The 26754-nt window shown below is 47.0% G+C and overlaps 1 protein-coding gene across 5 annotated transcripts in view; it reads right to left on the bottom strand.

Moving 5' to 3' along the window:
- The window catches only part of PRRC2B (proline rich coiled-coil 2B), a 46165-nt gene extending 20142 nt beyond the window's left edge, over positions 1-26023 (bottom strand). For 3 of the 5 annotated variants that reach the window (XM_063174399.1, XM_063174404.1, XM_063174403.1), the window contains exons 1-14: positions 25883-25979; positions 12940-13107; positions 11859-12036; positions 11594-11696; positions 10585-10657; positions 7751-7894; positions 6910-7151; positions 6441-6562; positions 5855-5997; positions 5174-5264; positions 4576-4768; positions 3890-4205; positions 3070-3269; positions 485-689 (exon numbers count right to left, since the gene is read on the bottom strand). In XM_063174399.1, coding sequence (XP_063030469.1) covers positions 485-689; positions 3070-3269; positions 3890-4205; positions 4576-4768; positions 5174-5264; positions 5855-5997; positions 6441-6562; positions 6910-7151; positions 7751-7894; positions 10585-10657; positions 11594-11696; positions 11859-12036; positions 12940-13054 — 2125 coding nt within the window. In that variant the 5' untranslated portion in view covers positions 13055-13107; positions 25883-25979. Of the gene's footprint in view, positions 1-484; positions 690-3069; positions 3270-3889; positions 4206-4575; positions 4769-5173; positions 5265-5854; positions 5998-6440; positions 6563-6909; positions 7152-7750; positions 7895-10584; positions 10658-11593; positions 11697-11858; positions 12037-12939; positions 13108-25882 lie in introns of all 5 variants that reach the window. The other 2 variants (XM_063174401.1, XM_063174402.1) reach the window with 2 other exon arrangements.
- Between the last annotated feature and the right edge of the window lie 731 nt (positions 26024-26754).

Below are 26754 nucleotides of genomic sequence, written 5' to 3'. Positions count from 1 at the left end.
TGGGATCAAGCAATGCACCAACTCCAGGGAATGATTTATATATCCTGATGTTTACATTCACACCTCTGAAGATTAGGACAATATAGGAAGGTGGAAAGTGCACAGTTCAGGAACTACAGGGTTTCTCCATCACATTGCCTAAAAGGGGTCTATTAAGATTTCACATTATTGTAGTAACTCCAAAACTCATCTTCCTCCTTCAACAGGTAAGATCAGTGGATCTGCTACCCTTTCCTCCAAGGGGCAAGATCAGTCACATCCACTATGGTCAGAAAGCAGTCAGGGAAGGTCTCCCACTGCAGTGCACAGAATGGACAGACATGTCTACATGTCCTCCCTCCCAGTCTCCCACCACTTCCCATTCTCAACCCTAGAGAAAGGATGCCAACAAGAATGCAAAGTCTGAGCAGAGATTAGGACAACACAGCAAATCTCCAGCTATGAACCAACTCAACAGCCAAGATAAACCCTGCCAACACCTCACCTGAAGGGTGAAGGGCTGAAGGGTAGAAATCCACGGGGGTGCGGCTGGGGGCCATGCGAGGGTCCATGTAGGACGGCATCATCATCCAGCGGGGGTCGAAGCCGAGCATCTGCGGGTGCGGCGGGTAGAACGTCCGCTGGGCATGGGAGTGGGATGGAGGAGGATACACCTGCTGCTGCCAGTGCTGCATCTTGTACAGCTGCTCCTGCAGGGGACAGGATGGGCCATTGGACATGGCTGTGCTGCCAGCAATCACACTGATGTACTGCTCAGCCAAAGGAAAACACGTGCCATCAGCAAAGGGTCAGTCTCTGATCAGATGGGAGGGTGGGGCAGACAGGGGCAATTCACTCCCAGCTGGGAATGTGGCAGTTGTTATTCTAACACACCACTGTGGGCCAGGCTATGTGGCCAAACATAGGGGATCACCTTTAAGACCACAATTTGCATCTGTTCAACACTCCTGAATGTATACAGGACAGCTTCCTGTCAAACGTCACTTCATAACCGGAACCAAATACTTCAGAAGATGTTACATTTTTCAGGAAATGCATTTCTAATTTATTTAGTGTGTAGATATATTAGTTCCACCCCTGTCAGCTTAAGAGATTAGATAAAAACAACCTAAATCACATTAACAGAGCTATTAATATTTTGCTGTGTTTCCTGGGCATCCTTCAGAGACAGGCTGGCACTTGCAGGCTGTTTCCCCATTTCCAACACAGCCAGTCCACCTTCCCTTAGCTGAGGATTGTCATGATGCTAATTTGACTTGACATTTAACTTTTGCTGAAGGTCCAAAAATAATATATATTTGAAAGGAGTCTGTGCACTGAAGAAAGCTTTCAAACACTGAACAGCTCCAATTAACATCAAATGCATCTACTTACTTGTCAAATGTGCCACCATATTTTTCTGCTAAGCTTACAACAGTGTCAGATACCGTAACTGGTTATTAAAAAAGCCAATCCCCAACTGCAGAGCAAAAGAGACACCTTTAAATCTGAATCTGACACATCATTACAGCAAGGAAGGCTCTGATAAATGCTGATTATATCTACATTGCCTAGTCCTCTGGTACCTCAGAGAAAATATTGCCTTCACAATACCATCACTTCCCCATTTTATTCTCTACATGGAGCTACCAGAGCAGCAATACAAGCCAGCCAAAACATGCACTGCCTCATACATACTAACATCAGAGAGGATAAGAGAAAATAAAATAAAACTTCATGTTCTTCCATTAGTGATGACCTGTGGTATTATTAGCATGACAGCAAAGACATCCAATTCTTTTTAGTTTAAGAGCATCTCTTTTCAAGAGTAACATTAGGCAGCATTTGCTGCTGTACATCTGAAACATGAAAATGTCAACTGCCGAGCAATGAGCACGGGGAACATCCATAAAAGAGCAATTACTGAGCAAAAGCCAATTGTGAGCTCTTCGCTAAGATCTGCAGCAGCATTGATGATATCCCATTTCAAGTGGTTATTTTATGAAGAATGGCAATTAACTTTGCATTATCTGAAGCCTGAATACTCTGTCCCTTGGTTTGGCTCTGCTGCCCTACAGAGACTCAGTGCATCTGGCAGCAGAGCTGCACGGCACGTATGGCACATACAGCACTGAAAGGTCAGGCAAGAGCCAAGATGCACAAAGCAGCTCAGCTGATGTCTCAGTGCCCCAGAACAGTTTTCAATGCAACAAAAATGAAACATTTAAGACCAAACATTTTTACAGTGCAAAGAAAACAATGGTCTCAAAGAAGCCCACAGAAAAAAATAATCGAAGTAGGTATTAGATGAGAGCTGAGCAAAGGACCAGCCCTCTGCAAAGGCAGGAGATGGAATGAGAAGTGTGCCACTCCAGAACTCCCTCCAAGTCCAGAAGCAGTCCAGGAACTTGCCAAACTAAGCACAGTTTGCTCCTGGCAAGCAAATGGCTGCCCATACCTACAATGGTAAGGACTCAGCAAGTGCTGAGTGAAATGGAAGCAGCTGAACCCCAAGGGTTTCCTTTACTCTGTCCTGTGTATTCGGGCACTGCAGCAGTGCTGAAGAACAGCAGCTCATCTTGTGCCAGAGAGCAAAAAGAGATGTTCATCAGGTTCAAGGCTAGCCCAAGGAACAGAACCTCCCCTGGGCCCACACAAGCACCAAGACAGCCATTCATGGTTCTGGATGTGGAACATCCACAGCTTCTTCTGCTCATGAACATTTGCAAACCAGAGCTCTGCCACAAACCACACAGTCCTAAGAGTTCCAACTGTCAGGAGATGCCCAGACAACCATGCAAAACAAGTCAACATTTCTGACAGCATTGTATTTTTCTCCCAGGCAAGTGACAAACCTGGCAGAGCTCTACCCACAACAGCTCAAGCATCACAGGGAGCAAGGAAAACTTATGCAGCCCACAGAGAGCACTTCTACCAAATCAGAGAGGATATTTCCACGATCAGAAGTACTGAAAAAGGCCAGGGTAAAACCCCACTTATCTCCTCCCAGCCCAAATACAGATGGTGTTGAGAACTGAGCAAACACAATGGTTTAGTGGGGGTCCAGAAAATGGATTGTGAGTCATTTACCTGCTGCTGTTGCTGCTGCTGCTGCTGCCTCTGGAATCGTGGGGGAAGAGACTTCTGGTATTTGTTGAATTCTTGTGCTGGTGAGGGAGCTTCTCTGAGCTCCTCCTCACTGCTGCTTTGGGCTGCTGCTGCTGCTGGAGCAGGACTCTCCTCTTCCAGATAGCCAACAGAGGCGTCCTGTGTGTGAAACTCAGGGGTTGCTGCAGAGAAGAAAACAATCCTTCAAGAGCCTGCTCATGAGAGAGTTGGGAGTGCATGACCACCACCAAACATACACAGCTGTGGGCATGTCCTGACTGTATGTAATACATGACTGAACCGTACTACAATCAATACAGCACATCCTTTACCTTGACAGCCCTATAGAGGGTTTTGTCCATCTTATTTTAATGATAAATTCTGAGATACTCCTTTACTATCAGCCTTCTGCTTAAGCACTGGGAAGAAAGTCCTTTTCCCCACTAGTCCTTAAACCTGGCAGCACTTACTCTTTTCTGATCTATGGCCATGAGCACTTAATATTATCATCCAATCATGAGAAGCCCATGAGGCCCATTCAAACAAGCCCTCTGCTAGCACAGCTCACTGAGCACAGATGAAAGCAACTGAAGAAGTTTGCATTTAATAGCTTTTTTAATTTAATCAACCTTTGTCAACAATGCAAAATACTCTGCAGAATACAAGCAGCAGCTGATCTCTCAAGGGCAGCTGAAGGACCCTCTGAACACTCCCTCCCAGGAATTCCCCACTCCCACTAAAATATCAGCACTACAGCAAAAAAAGCAATTTTTACAGGGTGAGGCAGGCAGTGTTTCTGTACCTTTACGGAAAGCATGGCCATTCTCTTGTGTAGTGTTTTTCTCTGTGCTGGGAGGTCGCACATCTTCATTCTCTGTGTGTTTCTGTGTCTCCCCATTCTTCTGAGCCAGTTTGCATTTCTGATCAAGCTGCTTGAGCTTTGCAGCACAGGCTGCCAGGCGCTCCTCCCTGGCTCGCCGCTCCTCCTCCTCCCGTCGCTTCCTGGCTCTCTCGACAGCCTCAGAGATCTCAGAGTGCACAAACTTCTGTCTCACAGGCACCTTTTCTTCTTTATCCTCGACGGACTGCTGTCTGAGAACACTTCCTAGTGCGGGCTTCTGCCAGAGAAAAACCATTCCTCCGTAAGTGTGACCCAACCAGCGCCTCTATCCTGAGATCTGCATCCCACGGTGACAATTTCCCCTTCTGACTCCCTCCTCTCTATCCTCGAGCACAAATCCCCCAGTTACTGGGAAGGGTTATTGATATTTGGTTCAGTAACTCCATTTTCTCACTGACAACCCCACTGTTCTGGACCAGCTTCAATTTCTTTTCCCTAGTGGAAGTGCTATGCAGATAGATTCCTCTCCAGGTGGATATAAACTAAGAATAGAGAAATTCATCAGCATCCCATTTCCAATAAAATGTCAAATTAGCCTCTTAAGGACCATGATGGGCTTCCAGCTCACCCTCATGAGTTCAACCTACCTGGTATTCTGAGGCAGAGCTCCAGCCATTCAGCTTCCTTGGAGGCTGCTGTGAATCCTGTGCTTTCCGGACTGGCCGGGACAAGCCAGCTGAATCATTCCAATTCTTTCCCTCCTCCAAGGTGTGCTTGACATCTGCACTGTCTGCAGAGCTCAGGGACAACTGTCGCTGCCTTCTGGGATCCCAGCTGTTCCTGTCACATAAACAGCTTTATTATTGCATTTGCTACTTGCTTCAAAAAGCACTTGGAGTGTAATCAAGTGGCAAAGGCAACTGACTCTAATAAAAAGGAAAGATCACAAAAAAATCACCAGAACAAGTGATGTGCTTCTCCGAAGGTACATAAGGATCAACTCCACTATTGTGCAGCAGATAAAGGTGAGAAAAGAGAAGAAAAAAGCCTGGCAAACTGGAAGTCAGCTGCTAGACCTACACAAAGCCTTGAAGACTACTCAAACACTGCCCAGTAAAATCAATGAAGTCACAGTAACAAATGAGAGGGATCAAGACTCCACATTTAGAACAAGTTTTTAAAGATTCTGGTATTGCTCACTTTTACTAAGGGTTAATTGTAGGGCCAAACACAGTGACTTCTTACCACTTCTGTCGTCCATCTTTAAGAGTTTCTTCCTCTTCTTCATCTTCACTAAACTTCAGTTTCTCAGAATAATCCACCTCATCATGAATGCCTACAAAGGCAGCAAAGGGAGAACAGATTTCTGAGAGAAGAGAAACAGGTCCCTTGTCCTGATAAAGCTTATGCCCCCCTTTAGCACTAAATTACAGGACACACAGGCTTGGCATGAACTACTCACAAAGCCAAATGTCCAGCACTGGTCCTGGAAATCACAGAATAGCTTGGGTTGGAAGGGACTTTTAATGTCATTTACCAACCTCCCTCAATGAGCAGGGACAATTTCAGCTAGATCAGGCAAGAAATTACGTGAGCAGTGTGGACACACACTAGTGAACAGCTGGACTGGTCCCCGAGGAGGAGCAGCAAACAGCCTGGGAGTGGGGGCTGCACATGAGAGGGCAGTTGCCAAGCCAAACTGCGTGCAATTGGATATCAAATGCCATGACTGAAAAGGCAAGACTAACTCTCCTTCCCAGCACCCACAGTCCCATCCCTCCTGCTGTGCTTGGTGTTTTCAGAATTCAGGAGTCTTCAGATCCAGTTCCTTGAGCACAATATGATGGAAGGATCAGAAGGATCCATTGTGTCATCATTTACACCAATTTCACAACTACACAAAGCCAGAGCATGAAGGCACTTTACCTGCCCATCCATCATCTGCATCATTGTCCAGCTCATCCAGCCCCTTCAGGTTCTCTGCATTGATGATGGTGGGCCGGGGCACTCGCTCCAGCTGCTGCCGAACTGGGCGCGTTGGGCGGGACAGGCTGGGCCTGTTCTCTTTTCTGTAGGGAAACACAGAACTGGTCACAAACAGCAAAAAGAACATCAAAGAATGCAGAGCTGAGTTTGTAACACCAAATCTCTCCTTTTCTACTATGCACTTATATACACTTATATACAATGCATCCAAGTTTCTCTGCCTGTCCAGCGATTTCTTCCCCTTGTCTACCTGGTACCTAGAACTTACAGATCAGAGCTCCACCCCTCCAGTCTAGGATCACACCCCAATTCCCATGTCTGCTTGCTCTTCAGACACACAATGCTCATAGTCTTGCTGTTCTAGTTGGAGAAAAGCACTCCTGCTTTGGGTAAAAAACAGGGTTCCCCTTTGGTGCCTGCAGCTTCACACATGCAACTGCATCCTTGGTCCAAATTCTTGCCTGGTTTAAGGTTCATGTCACACCCTGAACCTGCCTCTCAAGTGGGAAAGTGATGGCAGCCTTACCCATCCTGGTCATTCATCTGGAATTGTCTGAAAGGTACCCGGGGCTCAAGCCGAAGCTGAGGAACGGGGAAAGACCCTCGCTCCAGTGGTGCAGGGCTCTCAGATGGCTGTTGTGGACACATCTGGAATGAGGCAAAGCAGAACAGCCTGGTTTTAATCCTTGCCACAGGAAGATTTACCCAGATTAGGTGACAACATGTGCAAGGTAGCTGCACCCCACACAAAAGGGAAACAAACATTTCACATCTGGCTGGCTCCCTCTCCAACTCCAGAGGGAAAGGGACAACTGGACTTCTCTTTAGGCTGAGCAAGGCTGTGCTACACAAACTAAAAACATGCCAAGAGAAGGATCCCTGAGCAAGCCCTGGCAGCCAACTAAAAGTCCAGAAAACACATCCCAGCTGCCTTCAGTTTCCCCTTATCTTAAGAATGAAGGGGATCACAACAGTGTGGAAAACGGGTGACTCACAAAAGCAGGCAGCATGTCATGGTAGGTGGGTGGCTGGTAGACATTTCCCATGAACTGCGAGGCCCCTTTGCGGAGGGGCTGAGCTGGGCGGAGAGACGGCTCCTTGGCATCGCTGGCGCTGGCTGAGGAGGGGGCCCCGTCTCCAGAGCTGGGGGTTTTGCTGCCCAGCTCAGCAGGGGAGGCGGTCAGAGATGTGGCAGAGGTGACGTTCCTCCCACCGCCCTCCCTCCAACTGGTGACATCTGGAAAAGAGGTAATTATTATGTTAATGTTTGTAAATGCAGGCAGCCACTCTGCCAGAAAGTCTCAAAAGCTCAAGTACTCTGGTCAAGACCTAATTATCCCAAGGTTGTAGAAAAATATCAAGGATCAAGAAGAATTTCCAACTGTGTTTATTTTCTTAAGAGAGGAGCAGCTTCAGCTGTTACTAAGTAATTGCTGCACCAGTGGTGTCCTTATTTGCCAATAAACCTGAACTCCTATCAGAGTGTTCCCCGTCTCCACAGTCCTTACCCTGCAGAATTAAGGCCAATTAGATGCAAAAACAGTGCAAGAGAAGCCACATTACACCACACACTGATTTCACTGTGGCTCCCCCAGCCCAGGAAGGGGCCTGCTTTGTAATATCACACAGCAATTTTTATTTAACAGTGTAGTAGATGACAGTCCTCACTTGGCTGTCTGGACCACAGGACATCAGGACCACAGGCCAAACTAAGTAGCCTGACACGTCTAAGGTCATAAAAAGATAAAAGGAAATGTAAGGATGAAGTTCTTGGTACAAAACAGGGTCAGTGGGGTTACTGGGCAGACAGACAGACAGACACAATCCTTCACTCACTCTGGGGGCGGAGGCTTGGTCCTGGCCCATACGACGGATCTAAGGCGCCCTTTTCTTTGCCAACCTTGTCCTGCTCGCCAGCTGCTTTCAGCGTCGGAAATTCCTCGGGAGAGAAGGATAACAGTCGGCTTGAGGCCCTTGAACCTGTCAGACAAATAAGTGTGGCACTCAGAGAAGATCTTTCCACTGCTTCAACTCCCTGATGAGATCAGCCTGGAAATGTGTTTGCTGGGAATCTGGGCCTCTGGCACATTTAAACCCAAATTACTACGGTACCAGCACCTCACTTCACATCCCCAACACTCTCAGCCACTGTCACCAACACGACAACACGTGTCCTCACCCAGCACTCCCACACTCAGGATCTTCATTTAAATTCTCACATTCAACAAAGTCAGTGAACTTTCTCAGCTTCCAATTATTTTTGGGAAGTACAGAATTCAGACAGAGGCAGAGATACAAATTCTGCAAGATTGCTCATAAATGATACCCTGCTATCAGGTATTTGACATCTCTATTCAGACTCTTTTTGCTCAGACCTCACTCTGCCAGGGAAGTCTATCGTTAGAATTTCTGTTGATCAGTGAAACACCACAGGGTAAGGGCAGATGTTCTGTGCTCTCCTCCCTGCTGCAGCATTTTCAAGATGCAGATCGCTGGCCAGATCGGGTCAGGTTCATTTCTAGTCACTGGCAAATTGTCTTGCTGAGTCATCTGTCACTCCAGAACAACAGCTCTGTCAATTCTAAAGATCTGCCAGTGACTGGAACACGAAACACAGCAATTCTCCTAAATCTGTTGGCAAGATAACACTGAATAAAAGGAAATTACAAGCATTATTGTACTATTACACATTAAAAGAATTGCTTTTTTGAGAACTGCTTCTTAGTGTTACTTGGCTAAAAAGCTCTCTTAAAAAGGGCATTTCAGAATTATATTAGAAGTATCAGCCATAAGTACTGAAGACTTGCAAGAGTCTCATCTATCTTTCTCCTTCCTTGCCCTGAAGAATCAAGACAGACTGGCTTAAGCAATTTTCATTTTTTCCAGTTTTCTGGAACTTGCACACTGCACAAGGCCTCCCATGTGGAATTTCCAGGAAAGACTCTGCAACAGCTGCACAAAACACTTTGAATTTTAGACACATGAAAATATTTGAGAAGGACATTGCCTAATTTATTGCAATGTAGCTAAGACTTGCTGAAGAGTTTTGATTTTTACTGAACTAGAATGGCACAGGTATGTGTCCTTCAGGGGAGACATCTACCCCCAGGTAAGGCTGTACCATTTAAAGACTATTTATGTGCAGCCATTAGGAATTTGTACTCTAACCCTAAGCAGCACCACGCTGAAAAAAGTTTGGTTCCCCTTTTATTTCTCCAAATGTTCTTTATACAAAGACATAGGCATGGACAAGTCCATAATTAATTTATTAGGCCACTTTTCTTCAGGATACACCCTCCAAAAGAGATTTTGCAGCTCTAAGACAAAAAGAGCAAAAAGCAAGAGATTCTCCTCTTTGTCTGTAATACCTGAATTAGCTAAGAAGGAAAAGCAATTGTTCAGTGGCACTAGAGAAGAGGTGCCAGCATGGGATGGCCTAAAAAATCCTTTCAGACAGATTTCTAATGCTTCTGTGATTCAATTGCCTTCTAATTAAGCTGTTCTTAGCCATATAAGCAACTGTTTTCTTGGGTTGAGAGCTCTACATTGTTAAGTGTGATCTAAAATGAGTTTTCAAAAAATTCTTTAAGAACATTGTTAGATGATCAGATTTCAAAATGACTGCACAGGAGGTCTACACAGAAAGAGTCAAAAAGTATCAATTAATAAACAAGACAGTCTTTGCACTGGCTACCAGCCTCAGGTAAGTACAAATCTCTGCTTTAACATTTAGCCTTTGAGAAACACCCTCTCATTAAGGGCCTCATTTAATTTAGGATAAATTTGTCCCCTCTGTTTGTACAATCAGCAGCTGTCTGTTCTTTCAAATATCTCTGCAATTTCACTTGACAAGTGAATGGTTTCAGGTCTGTTCCCATTATAACAGTGGAACTGAGCTGTTATTCTCACGATGGTTTTAATTGCACTACTCAGTGCAGCTGGAAGCCACCTCCTGTGTGGAAATGGATGCATCTGAACACAACTAAACTCCCAATTCATGTTAACACTGCTTCAGGATTCTCAGTCAGGCAGAAGCCATTAGCAGCACAGTTACTGAGGGACACTTTAACAGCAAGGCCTCAGCCAATGTGTAGGCGAGTGCACCCGACAGCAGCTCCACTGCCACTTCCACCCACTGCAGCTCCCTTGGATCACAGATCCTGTACAAGAACATTCCAGCCTCACTCCTGACTACCCAGTTAGGTGATGATCCTCCTGCTACTGCCCATGGAGATACCTACATTTCCCCTCTCCAACGTCCCTTTCTTCTTCTCTTCTAAACCAATCCCTCCCCTATTTCACAGTGATTACTGCACCTTTGTTACACACTGCTCTGGGCTGACTGAAGATGCTCATGATGGGGGTAAACGTTCCCTTTCTCCTTCAGAAGCTTCCCCTCCCAGATCTCCCTGCTGCATCCCCAAGAGCATGACTTGCTCTGGGGTTCAATGTGGCCATGAGACACATTCTGTTCAAGTCATCTCTTGCAGAGGCAGCTCTGAACTGACTCAGCTGCATCATTCCAGCCAACACAGCACACAGAGTGCAAACAGGACTCATAAGGCCTCACTCCCATTCTGCACCAGGCTGACAGAAAGAAATGGAGCCCATCCCATCTCATGCCTGTCTGGGAAAAGCAGGCACATACCAGCTCTGTTTATCATACTCACCACCTTCTTGTCCTGCTGGCTTTCCATTCAGCTGTGCCCATGACTTTGGTCCACCTGGCACTGAATTTGTACTCTGAAAACAAAACAAAGCAAAAAGAAACCCCAACATGGATCAGTTTAGATTCATGACTGTTTCTCATTTCCTGGCTGGCACCTGCTATGGTTCAGGCCTCAGATCACAAAGATACCACAGGCCTCCACAGCTTCAAGCGGGGACTGCAGTCAGCTGTTCCCCACTCCAGTGTACTACAATGCTACAGTAAAAATCCACTGCTCTGCCCTAGTGTCTCCTCTGCCCATTTTCACCAACTATTTCCTCAACTTGTACTCCCATTAAGCTTTCCTTTTGTTTTGCTGCATTTTCCTAAATGTTCTCAATCTTCCAGATTTGTTCCATGCCACAACTCAGCTTGAAGGCTACCCTACTTTCTGATGCATTAACCACTCTTCTCCTCTTCAAAACATAACTTCTGTCCCGATTTCCCTGAAGCTCAAGGGCTGGGAATTTTTCTTTAAACCAGAAGTGTGAATCTACAACACACTGGGGGTCAGGTCCTTGCACTCTCTGGGGCACCTTCTTACTTGCCAGTAGCTTTTTCAGGTCCTAACACTGGCTACTTCTCCCACATGACCAGTTCTCTCCCCATCAAGTCTCAACAGGCTGGGAGCAAGAGCTGGATCTGTTGTCACCAAGCAATGTTTGAATTACAACCAAACTAGAATAGTTTAGAAGTGCTAACCAGCCATCCCACATTCCAGCCATTTTTTTACTACACTGCAACTAGATTTACTGCACACATTTGAGAAATACAGTTCTGTGTATTTTACTTCTGTAACTGCAGCACAACGCTGCTGGTGCACAGCAGCTTGAACTCAAGAGAGTCACTTCCACAATAACTGATTATACAGGAGCTTTTTCTTAAGAGCAAGGCAACACAGGCAATTAAAGTCCTCAAGCTGCCTGGGGACAGGGGAAGCAGGGTGGGAGTCAGAGACTGCTGGCACCTACCTCCTGACTGATTGACTGTGTCGGTTTCTGTAAATTGGAGACAGATTTCTGCAAACCCTGCTGCGGCAGCGACTCCTGCAGCTGTGCAGCCGTCGCACTGGAACTGAGCACAGACAGCAGAGGTGAGACCAGAGGGGGGGAAGGCAGGAAAACAACTCCACACTGGCACAGACAACAGAGAGCTGATCCCTGTAAGGTCTGACACCAAGCACAGCAGTGCACAACCACTGCTGCCTGCCAAAACTCAAAGATTCACTCTACCCACCTCTTTTGGTCTGGCTGATCCTGCTTGTTTGCCCATCCTGTACCGTCCTTGGGTACTATAATGACGTTGGGGTCGTTTCCTTTGTTCTCAGACTTCAAGCTAGGCAAATTTGCAGGAGGTGGCATGCGCCGGGCAGCAGCAACTTTCCCAAGACTCTGTAAGCCATGTCTAGGAATAACTGGTGAGAAAGGAACAGCAGCAGGTCAGAGGGCTGTATCCTGCTAGATAAGTAACCTTAATTAGGAAGCTGTGGCTGGGCACAGCCCCAGCAGAAGTGCTGCTGCTATGTCAACACACAGGTTGTTTCCCACAGGACCACAGATGCAGCCTTCTGTTGCAGCAGCTGGCAAACAGCTCCTACAGTGGGAGGGAGAGAAATCATTCTCCCCAACAAAGTGCTCACAGAGCCCTTCAGGAGGATTTACACAGGTAGCTCTTTTATTTCACCAAGGAGAAGCAGCACCACCTTTTTACAGCTTGGGGCAATGGCCACCCAAGTCCAGCTTTTAGCAGACAAACAGGTCACCTAACCCAGGAATCCTGAGGTCTCCATTTTCCAGCTCTATACACCAGACCACATTTATTAAGAAAGTATTTTATTTTTTGTTTTCTATTCTCACACCAAATCCAGAGCCAGTCCGGGCAAGGTCATTTTTTTGAACCCACTATCTACTTTTGGTCATATTTCCACTGCAAAACCAACTCAGGTTCTTTCTCAGTGGCCTCAGCCCTTGACTCTCATCTTACACAAGGTCTGACCAGCTTAAGGCACTTCAGTCAGTCCAGGTGTCCTGCCCTGGCACAGCCTAAGGCCCTGGTAAGGCCTCCACTCAAGTTTGCTACCTGCCCACTCTGCAGCAGGCTAAATGAAAGGGCCAAGAGTCCCCATCTGTTCTGTGTAATTCCTCTATGTCTCCACAATAAAAGAGAAATGGAGATTTTCCTCTGGATCTTAATGAAACACAGGCTTTGACACCTGCACCAACAGTGCAACCCAGCTGTGTCCCACAGGGTCAAAACCCTGAACGAGCTCTGCAACAACACTGTTGGAAAACATCAAAAGGAGCTTTCTGTTTCTTACCTGTAGTTCTGATAGCTTCTATTGACTTTCCTTTATACTTATCAAACAGGCTGAGAGTCGAGTACTTGCTTTTCCCATCCTTTCCCTTGGTTATTTGCCCCAAACGATCGGACATTGCGATGAAATGTCATCTAGTAAGGAAATTGCTCTGCGCCGCTCCCGATCTGCCTTTGAATGGAAGAGAACAGGAAAACCCCATCAAATGCACTGTTCAGTCATGCAAAACATAGAACACACACACAACAGCAAGAACTGAACATACAAGTGAGCACACACACCAAGATACAAGTTTTAATTCCCTCTTCTTTAGTCACAAGAAGCTTTTGGGCTTTAAGATTCACAAATTGAATGAAAAGAACTGCAGGAATACACCTCTCGTGGCATCTTTTTTCTGCCACTCTAGTGCTGAAAGAAGTGAGATTCTTTAAGTGTGAGAACACAAGAGAGGGGGAGGTCAACTAGTCCTTGCTTTAAAAGAGTAAGGCCGACAATAAACAGCTAACACAAGGATTCCTAAACATAAATGCCAGAAAAGCACTGTATCTTTGTATCTTATACCACACTAGAATTTATCACTGCATTTCCCCTGAAGCACTGGGTTTGTAATGTTTAGATTATGGTTCCACACTGGCCACAGTTATACCAGCAATTGATGCTTTGACAGCATCACTGGAAGACAACAGAGCTATTTCTCCAAATCCCCTTTTCTCATCAGCTGGCCATGAAAGAGAGTTATGGAGTCAGAAAAAAACTCAACTGTACCAGATTCAGGTTCTTGAGCCTGTGAGTTCAGCTGTTCTACTAAGAATTCTCCAAGCACATTACCAAAAAATCATAGTCTTCTGTTGCTGGCATCTTGAACATAATTTTTAGCTTGAAATGTACTTTCTGTAATGGATGTGGTTTGTTAATTTTTCAATCTGATCTTCGCCTGCATGATGGGTGTTACACACAGCATGTTGTGCCAGTAGTCTCCTTACTTTGACTTTTTGGCTCTTGGAGCCTGGGATAAAGTTGAACCTGTAGTACTCACACTGTACATCAAAAGCTGATGTCAAAAAAGACACTTTGCTTACTTTCAATGGACTTATCTTACATTTTTTTAAAGCATCATTCTGTTGTAAATTCTATCAAATCTAGGAGCTTCATCTAACCTTTTCTCACATAATTTAGATTTCCAGATTTTTTGTTGTAAAGCCTCTACTTCAAGCCCAAAACTGCTGGCAGTTTCATTTCACCATCTGTTAGGGTAAAATGAAACCATTCTAGGGTTTCAACTCTATGTTGGGAGTAACAAAACACTATATACATGTGTGTGTGTATATATATACACACATACACATAACTCTGATCTTCCCACACCTCACACTTTCTGAAACTCACCCAGCTGAAAGCCTTTCCCAACAGAGACAGCAATCACTCTTTCTGAAAGAAACTGTAACTGACCAAAGGCTACAACTCCCAGCAGCAATGCCTTATCAAACACGATTTGCAGGTAAGAGGATTAGTCCATCACACATTATGTACAAATTAAAGCACAGACTGTGAACATGCTGGACAGAGCCAGGCTGGGAATGCAGTGCCAACTGCAACTGGCCCAGTAAAGCCCATCCAAAGCTGCTGCTGGGGCAGGTGTCTGACCAATAAGCCTGGCACTACACAGCATTTGTTCTTGCACTGCAGGATTTAACCATGGCTATCGGGAGCAAGAAGCCATGGACTGTGCTAGGTGCTCAGGGAGAGAGAAAGAAAAGTGAATGCACAGGATGCTCAGGAAAAACACCCTGAGAAGCCCCTCACGTCATTTCTGGACCATCACACGGGGCTGCAGCATGAAGGCTTTGTGGGGGCAACAGGGCTGTCTGGCAGCCTTGAGGCACCTCTTCCTGCAGAGCAGCAAACAGATCTTTGGCTCCAGTCTGGTTCATCTTTGCTCAGATGGCCACTATGTGCCAAAGAAAACAACAGCTCCTCCCTCACTTGCCCATTTGCACTGTATTAGTAGGACAGACATAAGAGAGAGGGAGAAAACACACTGATTAGCATACACTTGGCAGGAAAGCACAAGTTGGACTGAGAACAATGAGCTTTTTGAAGGGGCAGAGCTGTGGGGAGCCCCAGAGCAGAACAAAGAGCAGAGGGTGCTGTGCTGGCAAGAGCACAACCACCTGCTTTTACAGGTATATTGAGCCTGGCTCACAGCCTATCCACACCATGTCAACCCTGTACCAACCTCACAATAAAAGCAGTAAAATCTACTCTGAAGTTTAGAAAGCTCAAACCAAACAAAATTAGAAGGTGTTTAAAAATAACCCAACAGCAACAAACCACCTACTCAGATCAGATTCAGGAGTTATCTGGTTAACAGAAAAGCCATGAGTTCCTGAAAGTCAGTGTGCAAACAGCACACAGGGCAATGCTGCCAAAGAGAAACCCTGACAACAGTTATGTAAGCAGGTCTCAGCTGCCTCTTGATTACATCTTCTATCCTTAAAAGGATTCAGGAAGAATAAACAACCACTGCACAGCAGAGGAGCTGGGGACATGTGGGATAAAGCCCCTTGTCAAACTTGCTGGGACAGACAAGCTGGATAAATGAAATTTACTTTCAACTCCTTCAGTGCTCTGAAGATGTGAAACACAGCTTTGCTCGTGTGTTATGTGTGTGCTCCAAAGGGAAAAGGAGACCATGGAGAGGTGAAGCAATTTCCACAGTCACTGTGCAGAGGCTGCAGCAGCACTGAGCTGGGTCAGAGCTGCTGGACTGGCAGGACCTTGCTGCCTGTCCCTCCTGCAGATCCCTGCCACTCCAAGGGTGTTATCAGCCAGGGAGATCACTCAGCACCCAGCTCACCCACAGCACTTCAAAGAGGCCACAGAGCTTCCAAGGCTGGCACAACACTGCACTATCTTCCCATCAAACAGTTAAACAGGGAACCCAGGTAGGGATCATAAAGACCTTCCAGTCTTGAAGAGCAAAGCCATTTCTGATAAAAACCGTGGTTCATTTAGAACTGAACTGCCAGCCTGCATGCTCATTATTAGCAGAGCTGGAACTAGAAGGCTCATGCTGATGCTGACAAGTGAAAACTGACAGCCTTGGCAGAGCCTCTGACCTGTGCTCAGGGTTCCCGTGCCCAACAGCTGACCCTGAAGAAAGCAATATCCCGTTACAGAGAAATCATAAAAAATCAATCACCAGCATTTCTGCAAGGTTTCTCTCTGGGTTTATAGAGGTCTGTGGGGGAAGGCTTGCTATCAGTTTCAGCATGGAGAGTAGCTCTTCTCATTTTCCTACTACAGCCAGGGACAGCATCAGCAAAACAGTGTCTGAGCAATCATAAAATACTGCAGCATGACCAGTTCCCTTAGAGATCCCAGGATACAAACAACTGCACTGAAGCACTCGGGCAGAGAGCTCCAGTGCCCAGGCATAGTCATGTCCACATCACACTACCCTGGATCCAATTTTTGGGTGTTGACCCTGTCTAACTGCCTTTTAAAGGGGGAAATTCTAACCCAGAAAGCAACAATGACATTTTAATGTCTTTAAGACATTAGACTTACAAGCATGCAAGTCTTGGAGCTACAGCCTGTCCTGCAAAAAAATGTGAAAACCTGGAGTTACTGGCGCTGGTAAGAACTGGAAACCCCTGAGCTGAAAACACAGCCAAACACAGGGACTCCTGACAAACAGGATTGTCTGCAAAGCTCTTTGCAAATCTATGTATGCAGGAGGCTGGGCTGCTGGTGTTTTATTCACAAGACTTCAATGGAGCTTGAGTATCTGGAAGTCAGCCAGCCTTAGCTGAGCAGGGCAAACAGATTTATGAAAGGTAACACACATACTAGAAGGAATCATTGCAGCTACTCACACACCACTGAGCTCTACACCGAGCACAGTCCTGACTACTGCAGATCCTCACGCCTTGCTCACTTCACAGCAACACAAAAAACAACAGAATGAGATTAATAGGGAAAAGGTTTTTCTTCACAAGCAGAATAATTTCTGATGTAATTTTACACAAATTGTTCAGAACTCACAGGTTGGAAAAGTTAAACAGTACTTTCAGAATAGAAAAGTGTCTGGAGTTAGGTTAAACTGAAATACATTGTGGTTCCTAATGTTACCAGCAATGTGAAACCTTTTAAAAAACTCAGTACAGTTTTACAGGAGATTAATGATGTTCACTCTTCTTTAAATACACAGAGAGGTCAATTTTACTTGTACTTCCATAGCTGGACATTCAGTTGTCAACACAGAGATACCACTACCTCTGGAACACGTCCCACCAAGAACCAGCTATTTGTGAAACACTCAGCACCTGCCTCAGCAATGAAAGACACCACTGGCTGCCCCTGGGAGGGCTCTGGTGAGACACTGTCATCACCTGCCCAGGACTGGCTGTCAGATGCACTTATATCCTGCTAAAGCCCTGCTTGGGCCATGCAGGATCAAGAGCCTAGCAAGGAAGGGACCAGATGAGCACTCAGCTCCCAGCAGAGATTGCTTAGTAAGGCAGGGAGCAACAGGAGAATATCAGCATCCAAGTACAAAGTCAATGGGATCAATGCAGGAGAGCTGTGCAGCAGGCAGAGGCTGTAGCATAAGGCACAAAAACCCTCTTGCTCTCATTCTACTGCATCACTTCCAGAGGGAGATGCCAAGATTTGCTGGTACACCTGAAAGGCCCTGCCAAGATCTGGGTGTAACACCAAACACAGTGCCAGAAAACTGCACCAAATCCTGCCAGACAGGGAGAAGCAAGTCAGGAGCCTGCAGTGCAGAGAAGAGATAACAAACCTCCATCACTGAGCTCCTGATTCACCACAGACCCTCCTTGCTTAGCTCAAGTCATATTTGGTGATACCAGTTCTTTTAATCCTGCACAATTCCAGCTTCTATCCATCTCCCACAAACCTTGGCTCAAAGAATGAGACCAGGATAGTATGTGCCATGATTTGTTGCAGAGGTTCTGCTGCTAGCCAAGCAACACTGCTGGAAGCTGTCTGCCAGAGCACTTGCCTGCTGTCCAGCCCCATGCTCAGACCTCAAAGCCAAGCCTCCCAGGATTTGAAACATGGAGCAGGACTATGAAGAGCAGAGGCAGAGTCTTCTGGACAGTAGATCTCTCCTAACTCCACACTGTGGAGCTCTACAGACAGTGGTAAAACCTGACAAAAGGGAAGGCAGACAAAGAGTCTGATGACCTGACCTAATTTTCTCAGTTTTGCCTTCACCAAGCTCACCTGCTGCCCCCTCTTCTGAATGTACCAACAGGTTGGGAATCACAACTCCTGTCAGTGACTCACTGCACACTCTAGAGAAAACAGGTCTTTGCAATGGCAGGTTTGGCCTTAAAATACAGAAGCTTCACCTCTCTGCTAATCAGCTTTTCCAGTGCTGGGAAGGCAGGCAAGGTAAGGGCAGCCAGAGAGGCTGGAATTGTAACTTACTGTAAAACAGATAAAGAAGACTGGAGTCTGGAGAATAGCTCAATTGTATTTACACAAAAACATTAATGAGTTCTGTGCTCCTTTCTGTGCAGGCTGGACAGACAATACCACACCCTGGAAAGGAGCCCTGACCTCCAGTAATTGAGGATGCAGACAAAGAAATAGTTCATCCTGAGTATGCAAGACTATGGCACAGAGCAAAAAAAACCCAGTCAGAAGGCTGGAGCACAGCCCACAGAAAGTACTTATGACATCCTGTGCTCATGAAACTCCCCCTCTTTTTCAAACACCAGAAAACCCAAGGTGTGCAGGTAATTCTTCCCTTGAAAGGAGTGTCTGCCCACCAAAGAAACAGCCAGTTTCACCCATCAGCCCCACCATGCTGCAGAGAAAGAACTGACCCACTGGTGCCAGCTTGTCAGGAAGGTATAACCCTATCTCCAACCCAAGAGGAAGTGCTGCAGGGCTTTCATATCCTGCAGGGAAGCAGGAAGGTGTCTCATGTGGAACAACCTGGAGGCACCAGCTACCAACATTACACTCCTTACTCTCACATCCAGGCCCAGAAGATGTTAAAGGAGACAAAGCTCAGCACAAATTGAAGTTAAAAAGTAAAAGTTATTTCTTTGCTGTTACATAGTTCAGAGGCAAAACCCAGGGAGGACAAACAGCTCAGTTCAACAAGGATCACCCCAAGCTCAGTCTGGTACAAGAGGAAAGGGAAGCAACCTCATGATCTGCACAAGCTGCCTGCCCAACAAGGCTCACATCCAAGTGCAAACCTGTACCCTTCAGAGCTTTACTTTCACTCTGCCTCCCCTACAACCAAGGGGCAGAGTTGAAACACACAACCCTCAGCCTCCAACATAGATTCTGCCTTCCACCCTGCCCTGCTGAGCTCTCAGTGTCCAGGGGAACACACAGACACATCCTGCTCCCTCAACACCAAACAGGGAGGCTGATGAGGAGCAGGCAATTTAAATCCAAATACAAAGGAAATACCTGGCATAATGCTCTGTTGGCAAAACTTGTTCAGAAAGCTCCTGGCAACATTCAGCTGAACTGTAAGGTAAATTGGGCATTTAGGTATCTGAGCAACAATAACCGACTGTGAGTAGCTGGTGGGGATCTCCTGATGGGTAACAGGACTGGCACTATCAGTCCAAGTCAGAGAACAGTTTACTCAACTAAGACTGTAGACAGGAAGAAGTCCCACAACTCAGGTGCCTGCTTCAGCCACCCAAACCCCAGAGAGAATGTCAAACAAGAAGGAAATGCAGTGCAGCAGCACCTGCCATGTCCAGAACACTCCCTTCCAGTGGAAAAGGCTGTCCATTGGCACAGAAAGTGCACCCAGTCCTGCCCACTGCTCCTGAGGAGCCCACGAGGGCAGGACGCACCCACACAAGCACAAACTGTTCTCAAGCACTGCACAACACCTTAGGTCTGATAGGTGGAAGCAAAGACTCTTCCCTCACTAAAAATAAACACCACTGCATGTAAAGGTTGTGAAAGTCCCTCAGTCCTGATACTTCTGCCTACACAGACCTTTAAAAGTCATCACAGCCCTGATACCCATATAACCAGGTGAGACACAGCAAGAGCAGCACACATGAAATACCTGTGCTGCAAGCAGCTTATCTTGCAGAGCACAACCCATCCAAGGCCACCACTGGCCACTGGAGAATCCTTCTCTGTGAGCATGTCACAATTCCTTCACCAGGTCCCAAGCTCAGCAACTTACTGCATCTCTCAGCAGTGAACATAAATTTGAACATAAATTGCCACTAAGCAGAGAGAAAAGCAGAGATGTCACAGCTCCAAGAGATGAAATCAGAGCAAAGCTGGCAGTCCTTTGGGTTAACAGTCCTTTTTTCAGGAACAGAAACAGCTCTTTCCACACAAATGCCATCAGCTGTTGAGTAAGCTGCTCTGTTTTCTCTGCAGTCTCAGGAAGGATCACACTGGAAGGGGGATGTGGATGTTTACCCTGTGCCTGATGAGCCTCACAACAAAACCTGGACTCTGGCAACACCTCTCCACTCTCAGGTTGTCTGCTGACTTCAGGGCCTCAGCTCAGGTTATGCACAGAAGGTTTTCTTTATGAAGAGAAAAAACCCAATGCTGTTGATGAGCAGGCAGCAAACAAACCCTCACTGCACCAGCAAGGGAGAGGTTCCTTTACACCCCAGCTGAGCACATCCCTCCAGCCCTGCTCCTCCCAAGGCTCTGCTGGGAGCTCCCCTGGCAGGTACATGCTGCAGGGTACAAAGCTGCCCTGGCAAGAGCTGAACAGCTTTTTCTCTATCAGATTTCTCCCAATTCCCACAGCCATCAAGACTGAGGCAGCTGGTTCAAGCCATTAATAAGATGACAAGCAGCCCGGACAAGCCTGCAGATCATAAACACTGCAGAGGCTGAAGCTTCCAAGGAAGTCTTCCTCCAGGTCCCCCAGTCTGAACAGCACTAAGGCAATGCAGCATTGCACAGCAATTCTCCTTACAGGAAGCCTATTCATGGGAGCCATTAGCACCACAAATGAGTGCCAAGGATGTCAGGAGAAACGTGATGGGAAAGGGACACAGGTACAAAGTGGTAAGAAAGCACCTTATGTGTGTTGTGATTCAGTACTCTTAAGAAAGAAGCTTCTTTAGGTTTTCCGGAGAACTGAGCAACTCGGACTATGCCCAGGACATCTGGACTACTCCGAGCCAGACAGGAAGTGAAAACGTTTCACAGATGCTTTCATTTACATAGATATTTGCAGTGCATAACTGACAAGGTGTGTAAGCGTCATCACTTCTATTTTCCAGATAGGAAAACGACACGGCAGAACTCTGCAGCTCTGCTAAGTGGCAGAGCAAGAAACAGAGCCTTCATCCCCCACTTTGTGGGGCTGAAAAGCACCCTCTGAATCACACGGCCTGCCTGACGCTGTGGGGCCAGCAGCAGCATGAAACCCTGCTCCAGAGAAGTTCTGGGAGGAGCAGGTCCTTGCATGCTGGGATGGGGAATGCTGCAAACACCTCCTACATGAGCAGCCCCATACACTGCTTACACTGCAGCAGGATCGCAGGCTTCATTAGAGACAACACTAAGCTCAGATGAAAAACATTAACACCATAATAACACTCAAGATCACATGAATCTGGTTCTGAATGACGGTTCTTGAAGCTTGGTTATTTCAATAAAAGATAAAACCAGAGTTATTATTGTAGCCAAAGAAGGAGCACCTCTTGAAGGTGTCCCTACTCCCCTGCCTGCTTCACAGCCCACTCCAAACTCTGAACAAGATCACTCGAGGCTTTTGTGCAGCCTCACAGCCCACATACAGGTAGGAAGAGCTGAAGAGCTCACCCCGCAGCAGAACTCTTCCAAAAAAATCACTATATTCCCACACAATAAGTGCCTGGAGGAGGCAAAGTCCCAGTGCAAGCTCTTCAAATCTGTCTCTATTCACTCCTTGGAGCACCATCACGACAATTCCCATCTAAACATCTCAATAGCTACCTGGGAAGGATTCCTCCACCGAACCTCTTGGGTAAGGGTGTTAACAGCACAAATACTCAGTAGTTTACTCCTCTTACTCCTACCCACCTGAAATCCGAAGGCTATTGAGGGTGCTCCCAACAGCTGATGGAAGCCCGGCAGACATCTGAGACACTACAGTCCAACAGAGTGGGCCTCTTGACCAGATCCTACAGGTAGTTATCAAGTCCTCCCTTTCTTCCCAGTTATTTTTCCCGTAGTTCTTCACACTTAAGCCTGGCTCAGCTGCCCGTTTCAAACCTGGTCATTATCTCTTCCCTTTCACCCAAGGTATGACTCTTCATCAGTCCTCACAAATTAATACCTGCAGTCTCCTAAAGACGGAACACTGAGCTCACCCCCCACTTCCACCGCTTATCACCTTCTCAGCCTATTAACACTCTCCTGAAAATTTAAGTGTTGGAATCAAACCACAGACATTGTATTTTGGCTGCAAGTTAAATAACCCCTGCAGAGCTGCATATACACCTTTTAGCACCTTTGGTCCCCACACACCCCACAGCAAAACAGCACAAGCAGCTTCAGAACCAACCAGCGCCAAGGCAATTACAGAACAACACAGGGCTACTAAGGCAGCCTCCAGTCCACTTCGGTTATTGTCCAAATACTCCCAGATTAAAAACCAGATCAGGATTTAACAGTTCTACAGATCAGTATCTGAACAGCTTTGCTCTGAAATAAACAGCTCATAAGCTCCAACTGCTCTGTTACTTTTGCACCAGAAGTACACGTGCAGGCAGGGAACATCCTGAATTCTAGTACAACTTACTAATAGGACATGAGTCCAATAAATGTTTCAGCGAGGCTGGATATAATGCAATGTCCTGCTTTAGCCCCATTTTATCCTTTTTGGGGAAGGAAAAACTCTTTAACCAACCCAGATGTGTGCAAAACCCACCCTCGGAGGTGGTAACAAAGCCACTTAATTTCAGAAGTTAGAAAAGGCTGTTCTGTGATGGAGAGCTGCAGCTCCCCAGCCTTTACCTGCTCTCTGTGCTCTCACCTCATTGTCTGATACCTGACAGAAGCATCCTTCTATTTCTTCTGCTTCAAATGAGACATTAGTGATAAGGAGCTGTGAAATTATCTATCAATTAGGAGAATGAGTCAGTGACACACGAAAAACAAAACCCACTTCACAAGGCAGGATCAGCTTAAGAGCAAAGTCTGATACTGAGACAACAGCTCAGTGCCAAGTTGCAGAATAAATGAGGAATGTAGTAAAAAGAAACAGAGAACCAGAGAGGTCCAGCCCTTGGAATAAACCCTCTCCTAAAGTTACCAACCTGTATCACCAAGTCTCTCCTGCTCATACTGCTTTTATTCCTGAACTTTCATGTTTTCCAACATGAAAACACACATTTTTAACTGGAAACACCACAAGAGCAAAATCTCTTTGTAGACTACCATCATACATGAAAAAAAAAAACAAACCCAAAACAAAAAAACCAAAACCAAAAGGTTTAGTATTATTTTCAGCATGTAAACCTATGCTGACTTGCTCTTAAATACTGCCACACCCGGGCACTGAGCACTTCTGTCCTGTGCCATCACCCAGGCAGGCACACAAACACAGCCTCTAATGCCACCACTACATTCAATAAATAAATCAGCCTTTGAAGTCAGGCTTCACACAAAGCTTTATTAAAAGGTTTTATTAAGATGTCACTATAAAGTGAAATAACTTTAATCCAAAATATTTAGCGACATTACTCACTTACTGAAACAAAAATACTTTAAAACCCTGTGTATCCCTTCCAGCATCTTTATGGACTATTTACTCACTCTTCCAGTTTCAGCCAGCTGGCTGAGCTGCCCTTTTAAGCTCTCATGCACACACAGAAAAAAGAAAAAAAGCTCAGAGTGCATCCAAAAAATGCACTGTAAGACCAAAGAAAAAATCTCCGAATTTAGAAAAAACAAGGCACCAAGGCACTATTATGGAAACCCATAGCTAACACGTGGTCTATCTTTTTTTAAAGAAAGGTAACTGTCAAATCATATAAAAATTTGTTTTCTCAACAGTGAAGACTGCTGAAAGCATCCTCAAATGTGTGATACCTAGTTTACTCAACCATGCAGAAAAGCATACCAGACTAATGAACAAAAAAAAAAAAGTAATGAACTTGTACTCAAAATTAAGCACAAACTCAAAATATAGCTAATAGCAGATGTACTTACACTGGCTTGCAAAACCAACAAAGCAGTAACTCCAAACAGTATCTGAAATTTTTCTGTGTATGATTTTTATCTGAACTTTTAAATTTTAACAATAAAAACATTATTATAACCCAAAAATATTCTGCTAACCAGAAAAAGCTTCTTAAGCCACAGACCCAAAAGAAACAGCATCACCCATGATGAACCCACAAAGATCTCATGAACCACAGATGAGCTGCTGGTAAAACCTCGGCTCATTTACAATGCTTCACTGGGAGTGAAAAATGCATGCAAGTATTTCATATTTTCAGTCAGAAATCCGCCTGAAAACATCACTTTCCATCCTCTCTTTAAATTCCACTTTCAGAACATGGCCTTACCTTCCCTACCTCTTCCAGGTGACTTTACTCCCAGTCTCTGGCTCAGAGCACTAGTTTTTGGAACACTGGGATTTCACTACCACCGAACATGGAAAAGGCAAGTACAAAAGTAATGTCCTGGCCTGTTCATATCTGAGAAACCTACTCATCAGGACTTGATTCTCCAAACTTGGGCTCTCCAAAACAGGGACCAGCTATTTATCCATCGTGGAAGAGCCTATTCCAGTGGAGGTGTCAAGTGAATCTGTAAAACAAGGCTTAACAAAACCAAAACTTCCATTATAAACCTGGATTCGGGGCTAGAAAGGGTGGGATGCCGTCTCCCCTAGGAGATGATGCAGACACTGCAATGTGCTTACACTTTATACCTGTTCCTAGAAAGAAACAAAACTACTAAATCCTTAAACGTTTATGTCTACTGTACCTTATACCCCAAACACCAGCAACATCAATAAATGAATATTTATCCGATGAGTAGATACTCAATGTCTTTCTCACCCTTTGCACACCCAGAAGACAGAAACCAAACAAAACAACTTTCCTAACAAACCCCACAATTTCCAGCTCATTCAAGCCCCTTACGGCAGCTGTGACTTTAGAGATCAGGGGGGTTTTTGTAAAGAAAAAACCCTCTAAATTCACAACCAACACACTAAAACCACCCCCTGGAGAAAATGCTCAGCACGTGTCCCAGGACCCGCATTAAGGATTTCCCCAGCTTGCAGCACAGCTGCTCCCACACAAAAATTAGAAACTCCTTCTTGAAAAAAAAAAAAAAAAAAGGCCTAAAACATCTTTCCAAACCTACCAAACGAGCTCGCCCAGCGCACAAACTCCATCCTCGCTCCCCCCCGCCCCAGCCGCATTTCGGCCTCAGCGGCCCTTTTGTAGCTCCCGCACAATAACAAACCGGCCGAGCCTTCTGGATGCCACCCCCCCCTTGTTTTGCTGAGACACACACACACGGCGCGACAAAAATATCTTTGTGTCACACTCCAGACGCCGAAAAAAAACAACCTGCCTTTGCGGCGGGGAGCCCTCCGGCCCGGCTGCACCCTCCGGGGAGCGCAGCGGGGCGGGGGCGGCTGGGCCCGGCGGCCGGAGCCCGGACAAGGGGCCCCGAGCCCGGGCGGCCTCGCCAGCGCCACCGGGGATGGGCCCGGCCAGGCCCCGCCGCGGCCCCGTCCCCGCAGGGAGAAGGGGGGCGGTTCGCACAATAAACACCGGCGGTATAGAAGCGAGAAACCGGGGCCAGACTCCCCTCAACCCGCCCGGGGGACCCGCCCGAGCCGGGAGGCCGCGGGGTGCCGCAGCCGCTGGCTCCGGCTCCATTTTAGCGCTGCCTCGTCCCACCTTCCCTCTCCCTCCCCTTCCTCCTCCCCCCCGGCCCCACTCACCGCCCCGAATATCCGCGGCCGCCGCCGCCGCCGGCCCCCGATACCCACCTGTGGTGGTGGCGGGGAGCCGGGGGTGCCTGCGGAGCCGGGTGCGGAGGGACGATGGGCGCGGGGCGCGGCGGATGGCGGCGGATTGCGCGGGGCGGCGGCGGCGGCTGCGGCCGATCCGGGCACTCGCTGCCTCCTCCTCCTCCCCCTCCTCCCGTGCCGGCCCGGCCCCGCCGCGCAGCGCCACCTGCAGGGCGCCGCCGGCAGCGCGGGGGCGGCGCCGAGGGGGCGCTGCCTCAGGGGAACAGGGAGCGGCTGGAGAGGGTCCTGTGAGGGACACCCAGAGGATTTGGGGCTGGAGAGGGTCCTGCGAGGGACACCCAGAGGATTTGGGGCTGGAGAGGGTCCTGTGAGGGACACCCAGAGGATTTGGGGCTGGAGAGGGTCCTGTGAGGGGACACCCAGAGGATTTGGGGCTGGAGAGGGTCCTGTGAGGGACGCCCAGAGGATTTGGGGCTGGAGAGAGTCCTGTGAGGGACACCCAGAGGATTTGGGGCTGGAGAGGGTCCCGTGAGGGGACACCCAGAGGATTTGGGGCTGGAGAGGGTCCTGTGAGGGACACCCAGAGGATTTGGGGCTGGAGAGGGTCCCGTGAGGGGACACCCAGAGGATTTGGGGCTGGAGCAGCTCTCTGGTGAGGAGACACTGCGGAGCTGGGCCGGGTCATTCTGGAGAAGGGAAGGCTGAGAGGGGATCTCAGCAATCCATGTCAATATCTCCCCGGCGTGTCCGTGGATGGTGCCAAACTCTCTTCAGTGGTGCCCTGTGACAGGATGAGGAGCAATGGGCATAAACTGGAAGACAAAAAGTTTCCCCCAACTTCT

Source organism: Melospiza melodia, chromosome 22, assembly GCF_035770615.1.
Source record: "Melospiza melodia melodia isolate bMelMel2 chromosome 22, bMelMel2.pri, whole genome shotgun sequence".
NCBI lineage: Eukaryota > Metazoa > Chordata > Aves > Passeriformes > Passerellidae > Melospiza > Melospiza melodia.
This window is presented reverse-complemented; position numbering and strand designations above follow the sequence as displayed.